Raw genomic sequence first — 18,682 nt, 5'->3', positions numbered from 1 at the left:
AAACAGCGCCAGAAGAAAAGAAGTCTCTTGTATTGAATTTGGCAGCTGTACAAATTATGCAAAGAAAAGCTCTTTTTTTTTTTTTAGCATTGAGAACTTGTTCTGTTATTTGGAGCTTAAGAACACTTGAAAACAATGTTATAGTCTGTGACTTGCTTACATCCCAAACTTTATCATACTGAGTTTCACTGTCCAGTGTCCTAAACTGCAAATAGTATTCACAACATTCATAATTTAACCGATACAAAAAAAAAAGACACAACATAAAACAAAACCTGATGCAATTCTCAGTCTCTGCTTTTTGGAAACTCTGGTGCCTTGATAGAGTGTGAAATATTCAGCAACCAAGTATGTCCAATACAACCAAGTGTATAGCCCTAGTCACTGACTCCTGTTGAAATGTATGCATATCCTTTTTCTCTGATAATCAAGTTTCCTGCAACACGGTGCTAGTCAATTTTCACCCAGATAGGTGGGTTTATCTTTTGTGCTCTTAGGGCTTCCTGGAAGTGTTTTTCAGTGCCTATATGGTTACCCATGTGGCAGACTTAGAAAATTTATAGAAAGCAATGATATAGATAGAAAATAAATTGGAGGAAATCTTTGTATTTATTTTTTTAGTAATTTGGTTTTTAGTGTCTTATGCACTCTTTCAATCATTGCCTGTCTTTGTGGATTGTATGAATTCCCATTATATGCTTTATCTGCCACTCATTACAAAAAGCTTGAGAAGTTTTGCTAGTATAGACTAGTCCATTATACATATTGCTTGTACTAGGGATTTTCATAACTTAAAAGCATTCTAATAAAAAGGAACAGAGTGCTTTAGTTCTGATGACATAGGGACTGTAGATATAAAGTGAGAATGTGTCAATAACCACATGAAAATATGGTTTGTTTGGAAAGAAATTAACATGAGTTATATCCATTTGCCATAATTCATTTGCCTTCAGACCTCTAGTGTTAGTTATTGCCACATGAGATTTGCAGTGCAGAAGAGCACAGACCAAACAGCTCTGACTGATTTGTCTTGGTTTGTCTTAGTGGAATGCTATTGTTGTACATGAAGGTGATGGGCATTTGTGGTGGAGAGCATTATGTTCTTCCATAGGTGATGTTATATTGCCAATGCCAGGTTATCAGATAATTCACTTCCTAAAGTCACTGAATCCGGAGTCCAGGAATGATTGTATATGCATGATGAAAATATGCTCTAAGTGTCTTTGCAACATGGCTTGCAGTTATTATAGTAAATATTATACTACAGGGATGTGAGCATTTATGGATGCAGTGACAATTCCCAGAAAAAGAACAACTATATAGGCTCAGTCACTTAATGTATTACAAGGGCCTGACACATGTGATAGTAGATAAATAAGTGTGGCAAGTTCTATTTGTTGTGCAGAGCTGTATTTGGTGCACACTATTGTGGTCAGGGATGGGCCCAACAATCCCACCTTTCCCCGATGATGAATCATCAATATAAAACACAGGTATGTTAGGAATAGGAGATTTGCAAATCATGGAAGAAATTATGAAAGGTGAGGGGCCAGAGCAATAGCACAGTGGTAGGGCATTTGCCTTGCATGCGCTAACCTAGGACAGACCACACAGTTCAATTCACCCAAAGTCCCATAGAATCGTCCCAAAGAACGATTTCTGAGTACATAGCCAGGAGTAACCTCCCTGAACTCACTGGATGTCGGGAAAGAAAGAAAGAAAGAAAGAAAGAAAGAAAGAAAGAAAGAACGAAGAAAGAAAGGAAAGAAAGAAAAGAAAGAAAGATAGAAAAGAAAGAAAAGAAAAGAAAGAAAGAAAGAAAGAAGAAAGAAAGAAAGAAAGATAAGAAAGAAAGAAAGAAAAGAAAGAAAGAAAAAAGAAAGAAAAGAAAGAAGAAAGAAAGAAAGGAAAGAAAGAAAGAAAGAAAGGGAAAGAAAGACCAGGAAAAGACAGAAAGAAAGAAAGAAAGAAAGAAAGAGAACGAAAGAGAAGAAAGAAAGAAGAAAGAGTGATGAGAGAGAGAGAGAAAGTAAATAAAGAGAGAGAGAGAGAAAAAAGGAAAGGAAAGACAGAAAGACAGAAGAAGAAAGTAAGCAAGAAAGAAAGAAAAGAAAGAAAGAAATGAAAGAAAGAGAGAGAGAAGAAGAAAGAAAGAGAGAGAGAGAAAAGAAAGAAAGAAGGAAGAAAGAAAGAAAGAAAGGAAAGAAAGAAAGAAAGAAAGAAAGAAAGACAAGAAAACGAAAGAAAGAAAAGAAAGAAAGGAAAAAACGAAAGAAAAGAAGAAAGAAAAATTATAAAAGGTGTCCTATCGAAAAAGTCCCAATTTTATTTTTCTGCTGGTTAGTATGAGGAAAGTTCTGAAAAATCAGGCAAAGCTCTGTGAAGAACTTTATTGAATGATAGTATTGATTCATTTTATTTGTATTGGCAGGACTTACAATATCAGGGTTATATCATAATAAAGCATGAGTTTTGCAGTTTCCAATTAAAATTATGCAGCTGTCAGGAGAGATGAAGTCATGAAATTTTCCTATACATGAATGTACATGGAATCTATTATGCTGAGTGAAATAAGTCAGAGAGAGAGAGAGAGAGATGCAGAATGTTCTCACTCATCTATGGGTTTTAAGAAAAATGAAAGACATTCTTGTAATAATAACTTTCAGACACAAAAGAGAAAAGAGCTGGAAGTTACAGCTCACCTCATGAAGCTCATCAGAAACAGGGATGAGTTTAATTAGAGAAATAACTACGTTTTGAACTATCCTAATAATGAGAATGTACGAGGGAAATAGAAAGCCTGTCTAGAGTGCAGGCAGGGGTTGGGTGGGGAGGAGGGAGATTTGGGACATTGGTGATGGGAATGTTGCACTGGTGATGGGTGGTGTTCTCTACATGACTGAAACCCAAACACAATCATGTATGTAATAAAGTTGTTTAAATAAAAAATTAAAAAATAAATATTAAATTAAGCTATTAGGTTTGAGTATGAGAATGATTGTGCGATATTATTTGTTATGTAGATAAATCTATTCCAGTGGTCCTGATAATTGAACAATGGCAGCTGTCTGTGATTGTGATGCTGCAAAAGTAATAGCCATACCTTCTCTCCAGGAATAAACCAAATAAGATAGGACTTCTGGGTATGATTCATAAAAATGTACAATTCCTTTTGAGCCTCTGGAGTCAGTTTTCTTAGGCTATTCAGGGCAAAGTCTCCTTCTAAAGTGAAGAAGAGATTAATTAGTTCTTCATTAAGAATACTAAGAGAGGGGTGGGCCCAATTAATATCTCCTAGCAGTTTTTGAAAACCATTGAGTGTTTTAAGATCTTTCCAATAGATATGATTTTTTTTAGTATGTTCCATAGTGTATTTAAGAACATAACTCAGATAGTCATACAGAGGCAGCATCTGAAATTTTTCTGTTGCAACTTGTAATCCATCTGCTGGCAAATATGTCATGACCTCCTCATATAGACTTTGAAGCTCTCTCTCATTGGAACATGATATCAAAATATCATTTATGAAGTGGGTAACATAAGCATTAGAAAATCTTGCATGGGAAGGATGAGCTAAATCAACAAAATACTGACACATAGTTTGTGAGTTAGTCATTCTCTGAGGTAAAACAATCCACTGAAATCTGTGCATCATTGGCTTATGATTTAAAGAAGGAAAGGAGAATGCAAATCATTTACAGTCATTTGAGTAAATGGAAATATTGTAAAAATAATTTTTTAATATCAATCACCAGATGGCAATTTATAGGAGTCACTGCAGGAGAAGGAAGGCTGGTTGGAGTGTTCCCATTGGACTCATTGTAGCATTTGTACTCTGCAAGTTAATCAATAGTTGCCATTTACCTGATATTTCAGTAGTAATGGAAAGGAGAATTCCATTATGAAAAGGATGTTTCTATATGCCCCAATTTTAATTATTTCTCTGATAAATTTATAAGCATCCTTAGTTTACTTCATTAAGGACTCACTGGGAAAACCACACAGGATGATTAGATTTCCATTAAGTTTGGAGTGGTGGTGGGAGCTGTGTTTCAGCGACTTTGATTAAAAATATGAGTCCTGGGGCCAGAGAGATAGCACAGTGGCATGCAACCAACCCAGGACTATGGTGGTTTGATACCTGGCATCCCATATGGTCCCCCAAGCCTACCAGGAGTGATTTTTGAGCGCAGGGCCAGGAATAATCCCTGAGCACCACCAGGTGTGACCCCAAAACAAAAAAAAAAGTGAATCCTCTGAATTATGTATGAGCTAGAGAAGGGGCAAGTGGATTTATGGGAAAAGGAATTGTGAACTCAGTATGCCATTGACTGTATAGATTTTGTCCCTATAAATTCAGGCACAGGAGTCACATAAGGTTGAAACGTGTTTATATTTCCTTTGGTGGTAATAATTTTCAGTCATCTAGCATTCTGTCAGACAGAGGAAGAAAACATGTTGTCTATTACTTGAAAACAATAGGAATCTCCTGTAGAGCCCAATTATCAGGTCTGTATCAGGTAAAGATAATGGAGAGATCTGCCCCTGTATCTATCATACAACTGATTGCTTTCTATCAATTTCTAGAGTGATTACTGAATGTACATTCTTTTTTTGATTTTTGGGTCACACACAGTGATGCTCAGGGGTTACTTCTGGCTATGCACTCAGAAATTGATCCTGGCTTGGGGGACCATCTGGGATGGCAGGGGATCAAACCATGGTCCACCCTGGGTTAGCTGCATGAAAGAAAAATGCCCTACCACTGTTCCATTGCTCGGGCCCCTGAGTGTACATTCTTATGCAGGTGAATGCCACCAGGGGGTCTGTAGAAGCTGATATGTGTTTGTGCTGCCAAATCCTCCAATTTTGGAGAAAATCAGAGTGGCTAGACATGACAAATGGGAGAAACAACGGTGTACTTTACATTCTTATTAAATGTCCAAATTATTGTGACCGCTATTACAATTATCAGCTCTCCCTTATAGTCTGGGTCTATGATGCCAATGTGAACATTAATGCTTTTTATTGTTAAGTTATTTATACCAAATATCAGGCCTACTATACCTGGTAGGCCTGAACATAATTTGTATGAGTATTGCACTGGAGTCATGGTTATATACCAGGCAGGCAAAATATGTCTAGGGTAGCACTTCCTGAGGTAGTTAGCTGAAATGAGTTTATAGGTTATAGGTCTGAATGACTTGATGCCCCAGATTTTGTGGGGCCTGGGATAGGATCCCTGCCTAGTTTCTGACATTTGTATCTATGGTGTCATCATCTGTGGTATTATCTTTGTTGTCAGGCCTGGCAGATGAGGGTTTTTCTGGGCTACATTCATATCGATAACAGTTTCTGGCCTTGCTTTAACTTGAGACTGAGCCCTTGTTTATACTGAATAGACTCCTCACCCTTGTTCTGGTATCATTTTGGAAGAATTCTTCTTTCTTGCATTCTTCATATGATTTGATTTTATGGTTACAGGAGGAGGTATTTTTGTTCTGAGTTTTGGAATGGGGAATGCTAAAAGAGAGGCATTGGCTACAATTCTTTACCTCGTATCTTTTACTGGTGAAGTGGGCTTGAGAAGGGTTAGGAGAATAATGCTCTCATTAAATCAGTGACCATGCTATTGTTTTTCTTCAACATAAACTGCAGATATATATATTTCAACATCCATTATTATGCTTGAGTAAATTATTACAGACATCAAATCTAAATTGTTTAAAATTTGAAACACCAAAAATGATTTATTCACAGCGGGAGCAGGGTCTTAATACAAGATGGAGTCATTGCTTGATTCCAGTGAATACTGGGTAGTTAAATGTAATAGCCAGACAAACATAGCTGTTCCAATGTCAAACTGTTTGGTTTGCCAACTCTTCTATTTGGGCCCATATTGCCAGAATTCATGGAGCCCTTGACCTGCAGGAGGCTGAGCAAGCAAGACTCTGACAAGATTTTTTAAGACTATTTCAATAATATAGGAGACTAGAGACACCAGAGGCTTTATAATAAACCCCTAGACTAGAAGAGGAAGAAAAAGGGAGCGAGAGCTGGGTGTGGGACCAAGGTAAGGTCAGATTGAGGGCCAGATACATGGAACAGATAAACATGGCAAAAGGATAAACCATCCAGGATAAAACAGCCAACACCTGTAGAAATCATGGAGTAAGGTACAGCCAGGAGTATAAACTGTTTGACAGTCCACTGCTCCAAAAACTCCTCTTCCAACTGACACATCACAACTCTGACCTCACAATACCCATCCCAAAGCTTACTCTGGGTGGGGAATTTTATACCCCCAGCCAAACTGCCAGCCAATGATAATTGGTCAAAATATTTCTTAAAAGGGCAAACATCTTTTATGGCTGCTACTGGGGAGTTACTGAGGTAATACAGTAATGTAGGACAAGAATTGAAGAAACTAATTTAAATTAATAATTTAATATCAAAGAAATAAACAGAGAAAAATAGCCTTTTTATGTTCAGATAACATATTCTGTGGATAGGACCACATCTGGTGGTGATCTGGGATTACTCTTGGCTTGGCACTCAATGATAATTCCTAAAGGAGTTCAGGGACCATAAGTGATACTGTGTGTTGCCTAAAAATAAAATAAAAACAACCTACCCAAACAAAACAGATCTTATTCCACAAAAATAAATAAATAAATAAATAAAAAATAAAAAAATACAGCTCAGATAGTGCCTTGATCCACAATGGAAACCAAACAAATATAAAATAGTTATTGTGTGCCTATTTTCTCCTTTCTACCAGTTAGTTCTCCCTTATTTTGCCTTCTCTTAAAAAGAGAAGGGGTAGCTATGTTCAGAATTTATGCTGCTAGAGTACCTGAGATTGTAAATATATCATTTCTTGTGGCAAGGTGGCAAGGGGAAACACTTTAACTACTTTAACTGCTATACTACTTGATCTCCCCATATTGTTTCTTCTTCAAAGTCAAATTCATTTACTTACATACATAAGGGAAGTGATGATAATTCTTTCAGGAGAATACCAGAAATTTATCTAATTGCAAATTTGGAGCCAAGATCAGCACTATGCATTTATGAACACTCCTGAAGATAAAGGCTGCCTCTTATACTTAAGTCAATGTCTTTCTTGTTTTTCCCTTTATCAGAAAATACTTAAAGTGAAAATATAAAGACACACAAAAAATCAAAGAGTATGGGAAAAGTGTCAAATATTTTCAGCCTTCCTGTTCTTCTAAAACATACTCACTCTTCTTTCTATTCATGTTTTCTTTCAACATTAAACATATGTATTTATTTCTGGAACCCATCCAGATCCAAGTTCTGAATTCTAGCAACTCATTTACCAGTTTCCATGAGATAAGGCCTCAGAACTGTTAATTTCTCAAAGGACATTCACAAGATAATAAAAATCAAATTGTATCCATCAAACTTTCTTTGTTAAAAATATAACTTTTCAGAGAAAATAACTAAGACAATCACTTCTAGTGTTCCATTCTTTCTTCCTATCATCTAGCAATGTATAGTTCAAGATATAATTTAATACTCAAAGTGGTAGATCTATGGTCCAGCTAATCCAAACTAAGTTTTCATTTAATGCTTGCATTTGAATTCCAAATTCATACCATAGCATTGACAAATTTTCACAACTTTGGAAATCTGGAATCTGTTAGAACCATGTTTCTAAGAGTTAAGAATTAGTGGGGGATGAGGCCAGTTGAACTATGATTCCACCAGCAGTAATAACTTTGCACTTCCAATTGCATGTAGAAGACCCAGGATTATAACAGTAAATGTACTGTTAGGGAGGAGAGAAAACTGTAAGTTCTTCTGGGTCTATATCCATATAGCTTCTTCTCTACCTAAGTTCTTCTTGGTCTTGTAGAAAACTCACATTAAATCAGACAGGTTAATAGGTAAAAATAATTATGTATAAATAAGGAATTTACATAAATGTGGGGTCAAATCTCTGGTTCAAAAAAAAGGAGGAGGATCTTGGGTTTTCAGTAGAGAGGACTCATATTTAGAGAGAGGAACTCATATGATAAAGACCAGATGCTCTATAATTAGCTCAATGTGACTACAAGATAAGATTCCTTGATAGAAAGGTTATTTCTGGCAAAACTCCCAATTCTGGATATGACCTCCATTTTGTCTTCTCCTAAGTAACTAAGGGATTGATTAAAGTTTCTTGTGAGCTTTCAGGGTCTCTCTCCACTGACCTCAGTTAAAGATAATCCATCTGCCCAAGTGACACTAGACATTGTGCCAGGAGGGAAAAGATCTGCCCCGGGAATTGTAGAAGAGGCTTGCTTTTCAATATTACTAGGAGAGCCAGAGAACAAATCTCTCAGAAGGAGGATTCTCAGAAGAAGGAAACGCTGAACCAAAACAGATTGAGTATGTATATGGTCAGCTTAGCAATGGAGCATGTTGGAAAAGCAAAACAGATGCATTTTATTTGTAATGAAGCAAAGAATATAAAATAATGAATATAATGAGACAGAAATGGAGAGAGAAGATATCCCTCCCTCTGCTGATCTTATAACTAGATCTCTTCAGTAAGGAGAGAGATGAATGTGAATACCTCAAATCAGTGTTCAATCAGTCTGAATCTTAGGTTTGACTTCCTGGAGTAAGTAGATGCAGCCCTTGTTAGAGTTTTGTGCTTAGTCAAATCATTTTTCTCTGTCATTAATGGACCTGATTTAAGGTGTAAGGTTTGACCATGGCCTATCCATCTGTTAGGATACAGCTAGCCCAACAAGCATTAAGTTTAGCCCCCATGTGGAAGCTGATGGGGAGGGAAGAATTAAGTCTGTAGAGGAGAAAAGAGCATGCTGGAAAAACAAAGGTAAAGCAGATGACTGTGCCTTTAAGATCTATTGTTTACTTACACTCTATCACACCTGATTTATTATTTCTTCCTAGTTAACTCTTTTTAACCTCACTTCTTAATTTCTCAGGAATCAGGACCCCACCCACTAGCTTGACTCCTACCTAGGCCTTGGGGAAGAAAATGGCGCCATCACTGCTATTGCTGCTGCTGCTGCTATGTTCTCAGCGACCCCATTTTCTTCCGCTTCCCTTTACCATGAGCTGTCGTCCACACTGGTTTCAGCTTTTGAGAAACCCTTAGCTCTAGGATATTTCCTGATCTGTGACTTCTGAGAGCCAATTTTTCATATGCCACAAAACTACATTGCCAGCTGAAGCTGTGATCTAGAAGTTATTCTACCCTCAGACTATTTCAAAAAATATAAAGGGGATACATATATCTCTTATATAGTTCTTATGTGTATTTTCTCAATATGTATGATTCTTTATTGTATATTTCATTATGTAGATATAGTTTTCCATCTCCTCTTTGGATTTGCTAGTAGAAATTCATAGTAGATAGTATTCTTTAAGTTATGTGGGATTATTATTTTTGTTTTTGTTTGTTTTTTTGGTCACACCAGGCAGTGCTCAGGGGTTACTCCTGGCTCTATGCTTAGAAATCACCCCTGGCAGGCACAGGGAACCATATGGGATGCCTGGATTTGAACCACCATCCTTCTGCATGAAAGACAAATGCCTTACCTCCATGCTATTTCTCTGGCCCCAAATTATGTGTTTTTGATAGAAATAGGTTACAGGGATTGTGTGATTTGTTATTATTTCCCCTTCGGCAACAGTAGTATCCTGTGGCACTGTTCTTTTTTGCATGGGCACATTAAAATGGGAAAATTTTAGATACAGAGAAGAGTTATTATCCATTAGGGATGGGAACTCTGAAATTTTTCGAAGGGGGGCCTTTCACCTTGAACATTTGCCATAAAGACTTGACCTAGGCTTCAGTAGCTCAGACATAAGTCAATCACCTCTGAATCTTGAGTCCAATCTTTGGACCTGGCACTGTTTTCTGCTCCTACATCAGGAATCAAGCTTCAATCGGGACAGGCTCTAGAACTGCCTTGGCAACTTACTTGCCCCAGGGTGGACTCATATGCCACTCTGATGACAAAAGGCAGATTTCCCTGCTTTGCCACCTACAGATGAGATGACACCAGAAGAAGATGCTTCATGACACCCTGACTTTGAATAGGATCTGTTCAAGATCTCTAATTACTGAAGGCTGACTATGACAACCATGTTTAAGAAAACTTTTCGTGGGAACCTTGAAAAAAGATTTTAGGATTAGACAAAATTAGGATGCCTGTAGCCTGTAGCTGGTTTTATGGTAATCTTATGCTTCTTAGGTAATGACACCCTGTTTTTAAGTCAAATGTTTTTTTCTATTTACCCCCAACTCTTGCTGTTTCTAAGCAAACCAACAAACAAACACACAAAAACTGCCACTCCTTTTAGCTTTTAAATAAAGGCATCTGTCTTTTTCCCTATAATTTGGGACACAAATTACTTTGTTTTACCTTGTATATCTGCATTTTATAAAATATTGAGAAGGGGCATATGTTGGTATATCTGGTCTTCACTTTACTCAGTATAATTCTTTTTGTTGGTGCTTGGCAATCATTGGATGGAAGCACCTTTGGATTGAAGCACCCTTTGGATTGATCTCTTATCCCACCTGTTCTCCACCCCAGGGTGTGGTCTTGCAAGTATAATAAAGACAAATAAAGACCCTGGGTCTCAGGGAGAAACTGCTTGTGGTTTTGGTTTCCCACAACTAAGCTATCTGCTTCTTAGAAGCAGAAGGCTTGCATGTGGATGTTTCTAAACTTGTTTTATCTCCTTAACTGTGTGTGGATTATTTCCTGTTTTGGTGTTTACTTCCAGACCCACATCCCTACAATCTCCTGGGATTGGGGCATGAAGCTTCCACTTCAGGTGATAGCATGAAAAGGGGGCTAGAAAGGGGAGGGGAGATCCACGAACTCTCTTCAGGGTTGATAGTTCAGGTATACTTTTTGTTTCATGGAACAAGTTGTTTTCAAGTTGCTAGGAGCAACCAGAGTTTTTCACACAGTTCACACTTCCCACTTCTATCCAATTTGTCCATGACACACAATAAAGTAAATGAAGAGATTTATTTGGAAATAGCAAATGGCAAAGGGGTTTTAATATAAAAAAAAGTCTTTTTCAGGTTTAAATGTTTTTTCAAGTTTTAATTTTTTCAAGTTTAAAAGGTTTTTAATTAACCCCTAAATAGTTTTATGACCTTAAGCTAGCTTTCTGTTTTTTCGTCTATAAACTGTGAATAATAGAAGGAACCATTCTTCACACAGAATTTTATGAGACTAGGAGCCTAAGCATTTGCCAAACATTAAATATGTGCAAGATTTTACCCCTCCCCCAATTCCATATGCTAATACCTGGATGGAAAGACCCACCCTCAGTTATGAGAGGTCTGGGTTGGTTATTAAGATGTTGGATGGGGGGATGGATGAGGGAGTGGAGATGTAGAAAAGGTGCTTGGAGGGCACCTATAGAGACTGTAAGAAAATCTTAGCTAGGAAGCCATATGGAGAAATGAACGTGACAGATAGGGCTTTGAAATAAAGCTGGATTTCTCCTGAAACTTTAACTGTCTCTGGATCATTTTTCTGCCATTACCCTGCAATCTACAGACCTGCCAGCCGTGGGGGCTGCAGGCGCCAGGTCTAGCCGAGAAAGGTCTCACCCCACTACACTAGGACTATATATTTTATATTTAAACAAAAAAGACATCATTAAATTGAGCATCTAACTCAACTGAGTGCTTTTTATTTTCAAAAACTGTATTTGTTATTAGTGTTTTCACTTTACCTTCAATATCTTTCTAACAAAAATCTTTAAGGACCTCCTTAATATTTAGTTCCTATTTCACTTCTTAGCACATATTCTTCATTGGGATCTTAAGCACTATGAATAATGGAGAAGAGAAAAAGAGAAGGAGAAAGGAAAGGTTTCTAGATTCTAGAGGTTAATAGCTTAATAGGAGAGACTGGATTCATACAAAGGTATGAAAAGGACAACCAGAAAGCAATTATTTCCTCACTGGCTTACACATGAACACACACACACACACATACACACACACACACACACACACACACACATACTTTTCTATGACAGAATGTATCTTGGCAAATAAGTGAATTTTATTTATCTTAGTCTTTGTGTAATGAGAAACTCAAACAGGATGATGAGGGATCTTTATAGTTCTAAACTTCTAGAAGTCACTTAGCATTTTTATCTCAGACAAGATTTGCTGTTTGAGTGAAATAAGTAGAATTTTTCTAAGATAAGGAGTATGTACAACATGACAAAATCTCATTTGGTTTTAAAGAAATTATAATTTATTGGCAGGACGCTGTGTGCAAATAACTACCTGTATTTAGAGCAGATGCAAAATAAAAGAGATGGAACAATGAGAGAACAAACAAATTAGTTGAAGGGCAACAGATTTGAAGCTACTTGGGTATGAATTGAAAAGTATGTAAAAGGAAAAACTAAGCTAGTTAAAAGAAACTCAGAAAAAATCAGCTACTTTAAAATGTCAACAATAAGCTGATTTAGCTTGGTTTTAGTAAACAGAAACAAAAATAGAAGTTGATTTAGATATGAATTAAGTCAACCAGATCCAAGTCTTTGGGAACTGCTCAAAAATGAATTTCAAGAGGCTGGAGAGATAGCACAGAGGCAGGGCGCACGCTACTGATTGAGGATGGATCTCAATTCGATCTCCGGTGTCCCATATGGTCCCCTAAGCCAGGAGCAATTTCTGAGCACATAGCCAGGAGTAACCCCTCAGTGTCATCGGGTGTGGCCCAAAAGCCCCCCCCCAAAAAAAAAGAATTTCAAATTGAACACAGGAATTGTGGCTGAAGAAGAACTGATAAGCAAAGTCTATCTTTTTGCAGAAGAAATGGCCAAGAGATAATCTGGTCTTGATGATTTACTGAAAAAGTGGGCAGTGGAAGCTACTAAAGGTCTGAAAAGTCAGGACAGATGTATGTGATGTGGGAAATTCAGTAATGAAGAGTTCTCTATAAGTCATCCAGATAGATTTTGTACCAATTTAATTTCCTAATCTGAAGTTTCCTATTTTCATGGTTTTTATAGAGCAGTAAAGTAGTTAATTCTTCTTCTTCTTCTTCTTCTTCTTCTTCTTCTTCTTCTTCTTCTTCTTCTTCTTCTTCTTCTTCTTCTTCTTCTTCTTCTTCTTCTTCTTCAAAAATGGTAAACTGTTTGAAAGTTTATTTTGATCTTTATTTTTAATTAATTGGTGTTTTATTTATTTTTAGCTCAAATGGTGCTCAGAGCTTACTCCTGGCTCTCTGCTCAAAGCAACAATATGTAGCAGCATCATACAAGCCACTTACCCAGTTGTATGACCTCTCAACTCCATGACAACATAATTAGGATGTTTCAGGAGTGGGGAATATTTTTTAATGCCAAGGGCCATATGTATGGGTAATCCATACATATAGGCAAATAGGCAATGGGCAGTATTTTTCCATCATGCACTAGGAACAAATCACATAAATTTTTCCACATAACTTTTGTAGGTCTTCTATGGCCTGCATGCTAGACATTCCACACACTTAGGTGATTCACTGGGGAGGGGGGGGGAATTATAGAGAGTATTCAGAATCAGATCAAATCACTAAGGCTCCCAGAACTCCATAAAAGACTCCAATTTAAAATATGAGCATTTAGTCAAAAGAAAAACTGGGACATATGTTTGAGGGTGCCTCTGATTTTGCTTAGCAAACACCCTCTATAGATAAAGAATGGGGAGATGGGAGAAATAAGATTAATTAGTTGAGCCTGGGTAGACAAGACCTAAGGGAAGGCTCTGACTAGGTTGGTAGGAAGAAGATGGTGGTGTGATAAGTGGAAGAGGGAGCTTCAGAGGAGAGGCAATAAATAGGAGAAGAATGGTTGTAGATGTAACGAATAGAATTTAAACAGATGATAGGAGAATGGCATGAAGAAATTCCTGCTCGAGCAGGTATCATTTAGAGGGACAGAAATTAAGAATTTGTGCTCTTGATGATACCCAACTACAATCATGTCTGTAATCAAGGTGCTTAAAAAAGATATTATTAAAAAAAAAAAAAAAAAAAGAACTTGTGCACAGAAAATCAATCAAGAGATCTAAGACAGTCAGGCAAAGGTTAACTTGAAATTTAGAGGCCTGAGGATAAAATACACAAAGAAACAACTCTCCAGGGAAACAGACCATCGAGATTATTAGTAGAACTGTTTTGTGCTCCTCCATTTTGGGCCTGTAATTTTAAAGAAGCTGCTTGAATAGTAGGTGTACCTATATTCTCGGCCCTTATAGGACTAAGTTTTATATTCATTCTTTTCCCTAATATACTTTATATATAAAGATCAATTATATGTTTTTATTGTTGTTGTTTGTTTTTTGGGGGGGACACCAGGCAGTGCTCAGGGGGTTACTCCTAGCTCTATGCTCAGAAATGGCTCCTAGTAGGCTCAGGGGACATATGGGATGCCGAGATTAGAAGCACCGTCCTTCTGCATGCAAGGCAAATGCCCTACCTCCAGGCTATCTCTCCGGCCTAAGATCAGTCATATGTTTTATCTCTGATGATAACTCTAGAAAATCTAAATAGAATCAAATACTTGATAGGTATTAGTGATAGAATGGCCTAGTGTGTTAAGGCATGAACTATGGGGCACTAAGATGTCTTTGTTTAATTTCCAAACTATTGTTTAGATATAAATTAGATATGTTTAGATATGAATATTAGATATGAATTATTGCTTATTCTTAGAGTTTTGACAAGAGACTCAATTTCTGTCTTATATTTCTCATGCCTATAACTGACATGAGGAACCATTAGGATAACTTGAGATTTCTTATCTTGTACATTGTTGACCCCAGTTGGATACCCAACACCACATATAGTCCTCTTAGAACCCCTAGGTTCTAAAAGAACCCTGAACTCTGCCAGCTATAGGCCCCAAAACAAAACCATATTTTGACACGGTAATATCACCTTCTTTATGAAGTTCAAGAAATTAAGAGATTTAACAGGTGATCTCATGAAGTAGAATGGGGCACAAAGTAGACAACAGTCGTCTCAGCACTGATTGTTGTTGTTATTGTTATTCTGATTTACGAACCCAGGGGCAGGTGCATCCGACTGCAGGTGGAGCTGCCTTTCTCAGCCACAAAACCCAATGAGTCAGAACTAAATTGTTCTGCCAACTTCCTGCACTATTGAATTACTTGAACTTCCACATACAATCACTATTAAAAGTTACCCTTTTTTTTGAGGTTCACAGATTACAGAGGTTCTTTCAACAGCCCCACCTTTCTTTCACAAGAACATTAAATCCCAAAGATGATGATTGAAAATCATGTCTTTGATGGCCACTCTTTTGTAGCTGCTTTTTTGTATTTATTCTCCTACCTCATTGAATCTAAAGAAAAATGACACTTAATTCATTTTATTGTCATCCATTCCTGGCTACTAATAGCTGCTTTGTACAAATGGACGTGCTTTTCATATGTATATCCTTCTTTTACCCTTTATTGAGGAAATGCTATTTAGTAGAAATAGTGAACATTTGGTTAGTAATAAGTGATCTCATGTGTATGTTTTCATTGTCCTAGAAAAAAGATTTGGGACATGAACAACTAATAAATTTTACTTTAGATACATTTCTTGTACTGTCTTAATTTTATGGATTTTTATCGACATTCAAACAATGTTGTCTTTCAAAGTTGTTTGAACATACATATGCAATACATCTTTAAAATACAATTATTTTTAAATTATTTCAAATATTTATTTTTTATTTCAAACATTTAAATAAAAATACATATTCTAATCTCTGAGAACTGTGAATATCTTTGTGGTGAAGAAGAAGCAAAGTTGCAAACAAAATAAAGTTTTTGGTGAGCTGATCTTCAAAGAGAAGATAATCCTGATGGGGCTCAATATACTCGCAAACATCCTTAAAAATGGAAGAAGGAGGCAGAAGGCAAAGGAAAGGGATATCAGTAGCCACTAGAAACTAAAAAGGGGGATTGAAACTGATTTTTCTCCTGGACTAGAGCATTCAGAAAGGATCACAATGGAGCTGAGACATTGATTTTAACACAGTGTGACCCATGTTAAACTGCTGACCTTTAGAGCTATAAAGTGAAATAATTGTTTGTGTTGTTTGCAACCACTAAGCAGCTTCAATTTGTTACAACAGTAGTGGAAAACCAAAAAATGCTCCAGCTGAAGAGATCTGCTAGTTCTCTCTTCTTGCTTTAATTGTCCACTGTGCTTGACCTTGTTTCGATAAGTTAGATAGGTTAGCAAATACCTACTCTGTGCTGGGCACTTGGCAAGATCCTGAAGCTGCAAGGCAAATAAGATGTAGCCTGTATCCTTTCACTAATTTTTGTTAATAAATTAATAAATACTTGTGTTCCTTGGATTTGAATTAGATGAAGTAAAAATGAATAGAATATAGCCCTTCCCTGAAGAAGCTGATAGGATTCAGAAAAAATAATCAGCAAACATTTTTTTTTACATTAGCCATTGTGCAGGTTTATGTTCTAGGAGTATAGAAGAGAGATGACTGAACCTGGCTTGGTGAAATCAGAAAATTTTAAAGAGGAAGAAATGAAGCTAGTTTGGATGAATAGGAATGGTACACACAGGCAAGCTGAAGAGAAGTATTCAAGAATTTCTGAACAATATGGCTGGTGTAAATGAGGGACAGATTTTTTTCTTACTTTTAATTCATTTTAGTTAATGAAAACAGAAATAGCCGCTGGTGGCTACCACATTGGACCAAACAGTTGGCACCAGATTACACTGTTCAAAGGAAAGCAATTGCTTCTCTTTCTCCTTTTTCCCCTTTTCACTGACTGGAAAACAAATGTTGGAGCAAATTATCTTAGTTCATGGAAATAAGACATTAGCCCAGTGATGGAAGTAGAAAGTACAAGAGACTTGGGTTCTTTCACCAAATGACTGACTCAGGCAGATTGTAATACAATGGAGATAGAAACTCCATTATTTAAGTCATTGTTATTTGGGATCTTTGTCCAGTAGTCAAATATGCATCCCAATACAAATGTTTCCTAGAATAATAAAAAATGAATAGCCATAATATTAGCATAGATATTTCTGGAGCTCCTTCTGTGTGCCAGGCCCTGTACTAAACCCTCTTAAATATCTGGTCTTTTACTCCCCTCATATTCTGGTTAGGGAGTAATAACATAACATCATTTTACAGATAAACTGAAACCTCAGTAGAGTGCTCATTGGTGATAGGATTAAGCCTGTATGATAACAAACTGTATTCTAGTATATGGAGACAGAATATCATATCATTCAAAGCCAAGTAAATTGAATACACAGCTAAAGACATATAGATTCTGTATTGATTGTCAGTTGTCTCCTCAGCACCCATTTCCTTTGATTCCTGAAAATAGAACTCCAATTTACTCAAGTAGTAGATGGGAATTTCCTAACATCATGGAAAATTGATACCTGTTACCAAACTAAGGAAAGAATTTCTGATGGGTCTGAACTAATTGTGGTAGTCTCATTCCCTAATGTCATTCTGCTTGGTCAATAACTCATCTAAGGATAAGCATGTAGCATAGTTCTGGTCAATAAAATGCAAGTAAAAGTTTAAGAGGAAGGCTATCCTATTTCAAACAGGAAGGTTAAACCAGGACCAGAGTAATAGACAGCAGGCAGGGCACTTGTCATGAATGCAGACTCCCAGAGTTTGATTCCTGGCACCTAATGTGGACCACTCCCACCCCAGACCCATGGGAGTGACCTCTGAGCAAAGAGTCAGGAGCACCTCCAGGTATGGTCCAAATACCAAAAAAAAAAAAAAAAAAAAAAAAAAAAAAAAAAAAAAAGCCAAAACCATACCCAGATTAAGAATACTTTTGACTTCAATGCTAAAAGTATGGAATCCAAGTGGAAGCAGAGATAAACAGATGGGAATATATTTAGCTGAGAAGCTTTTGCACCTCAAAGGAAATGATGCTTATGATACAAAAGCCATCCACAGAATGGGAGAAACTATTCACCCAATATCCATCATATAAGGGGCTAACATCAAAAATATACAAGGTACATAACAAGGAAAAAAAACTAACCCAATCAAAAAATGGGGAGAAAAATAAACAAATACTTCCTCAAAAAAGAAATAGAGATGGCCAAAAGACACATGAAAAAAAAATGCTCCACATCAGTAATCATCAGGGTGATACAAATCAAAACAACGATGACATACCATCTCACAACACAGAGACTGGCACACATCACAAAGAACAAGAACAATCAGTGCTGGGGGGCAGGATGTGGAGAGAAAGGAACTCTTATTCATTGTTGATGGGAATGAAGTCTAGTCTAGCCTTTATGGAAAACAATATGGAGTTTCCTAAAAAACAAAATGAAACAACAGCAAAAAAAACTGGCAATTGAGCTCCTATATGATCCAGCAGTATCACTCCTAGGGATATACCTTAGGATCACAAAAATACAATTCAAAAATCCCTTCCTCACACCTATATTCACTGCAGTGCTATTTATAATAGCCAGACTCTGGAAACAACCAAGATGCCCTTCAACAGATAAATGGCTAAAGAAACTGTGGTACTTATACACTATGGAATATTATGCAGCTATCAGGAGAGATGAAGTCATGAAATTTTCCTATACATGGATGTACATAAAATCTATTATGCTGAATAAAA

At 36.8% G+C, this 18,682-nt stretch overlaps 1 protein-coding gene across 1 annotated transcript in view; it reads right to left on the bottom strand.

Annotated features, from left to right (window-relative positions):
- Positions 1–18,682, bottom strand: part of SHROOM3 (shroom family member 3) — a 366,880-nt gene that overhangs the window by 346,301 nt on the left and 1,897 nt on the right. Inside the window, exons 2-3 of the mRNA XM_049789876.1 lie at positions 15,784–15,918; positions 9,966–10,028 (exon numbers count right to left, since the gene is read on the bottom strand). Coding sequence (XP_049645833.1) covers positions 9,966–10,028; positions 15,784–15,918 — 198 coding nt within the window. The remainder of the gene's footprint in view (positions 1–9,965; positions 10,029–15,783; positions 15,919–18,682) is intronic.

The sequence above is a fragment of the Suncus etruscus genome, chromosome 16 (assembly GCF_024139225.1).
Source record: "Suncus etruscus isolate mSunEtr1 chromosome 16, mSunEtr1.pri.cur, whole genome shotgun sequence".
NCBI lineage: Eukaryota > Metazoa > Chordata > Mammalia > Eulipotyphla > Soricidae > Suncus > Suncus etruscus.
The sequence above is the reverse complement of the archived record's forward strand: the minus strand, read 5'-3'. Positions and strand labels throughout refer to the sequence as shown.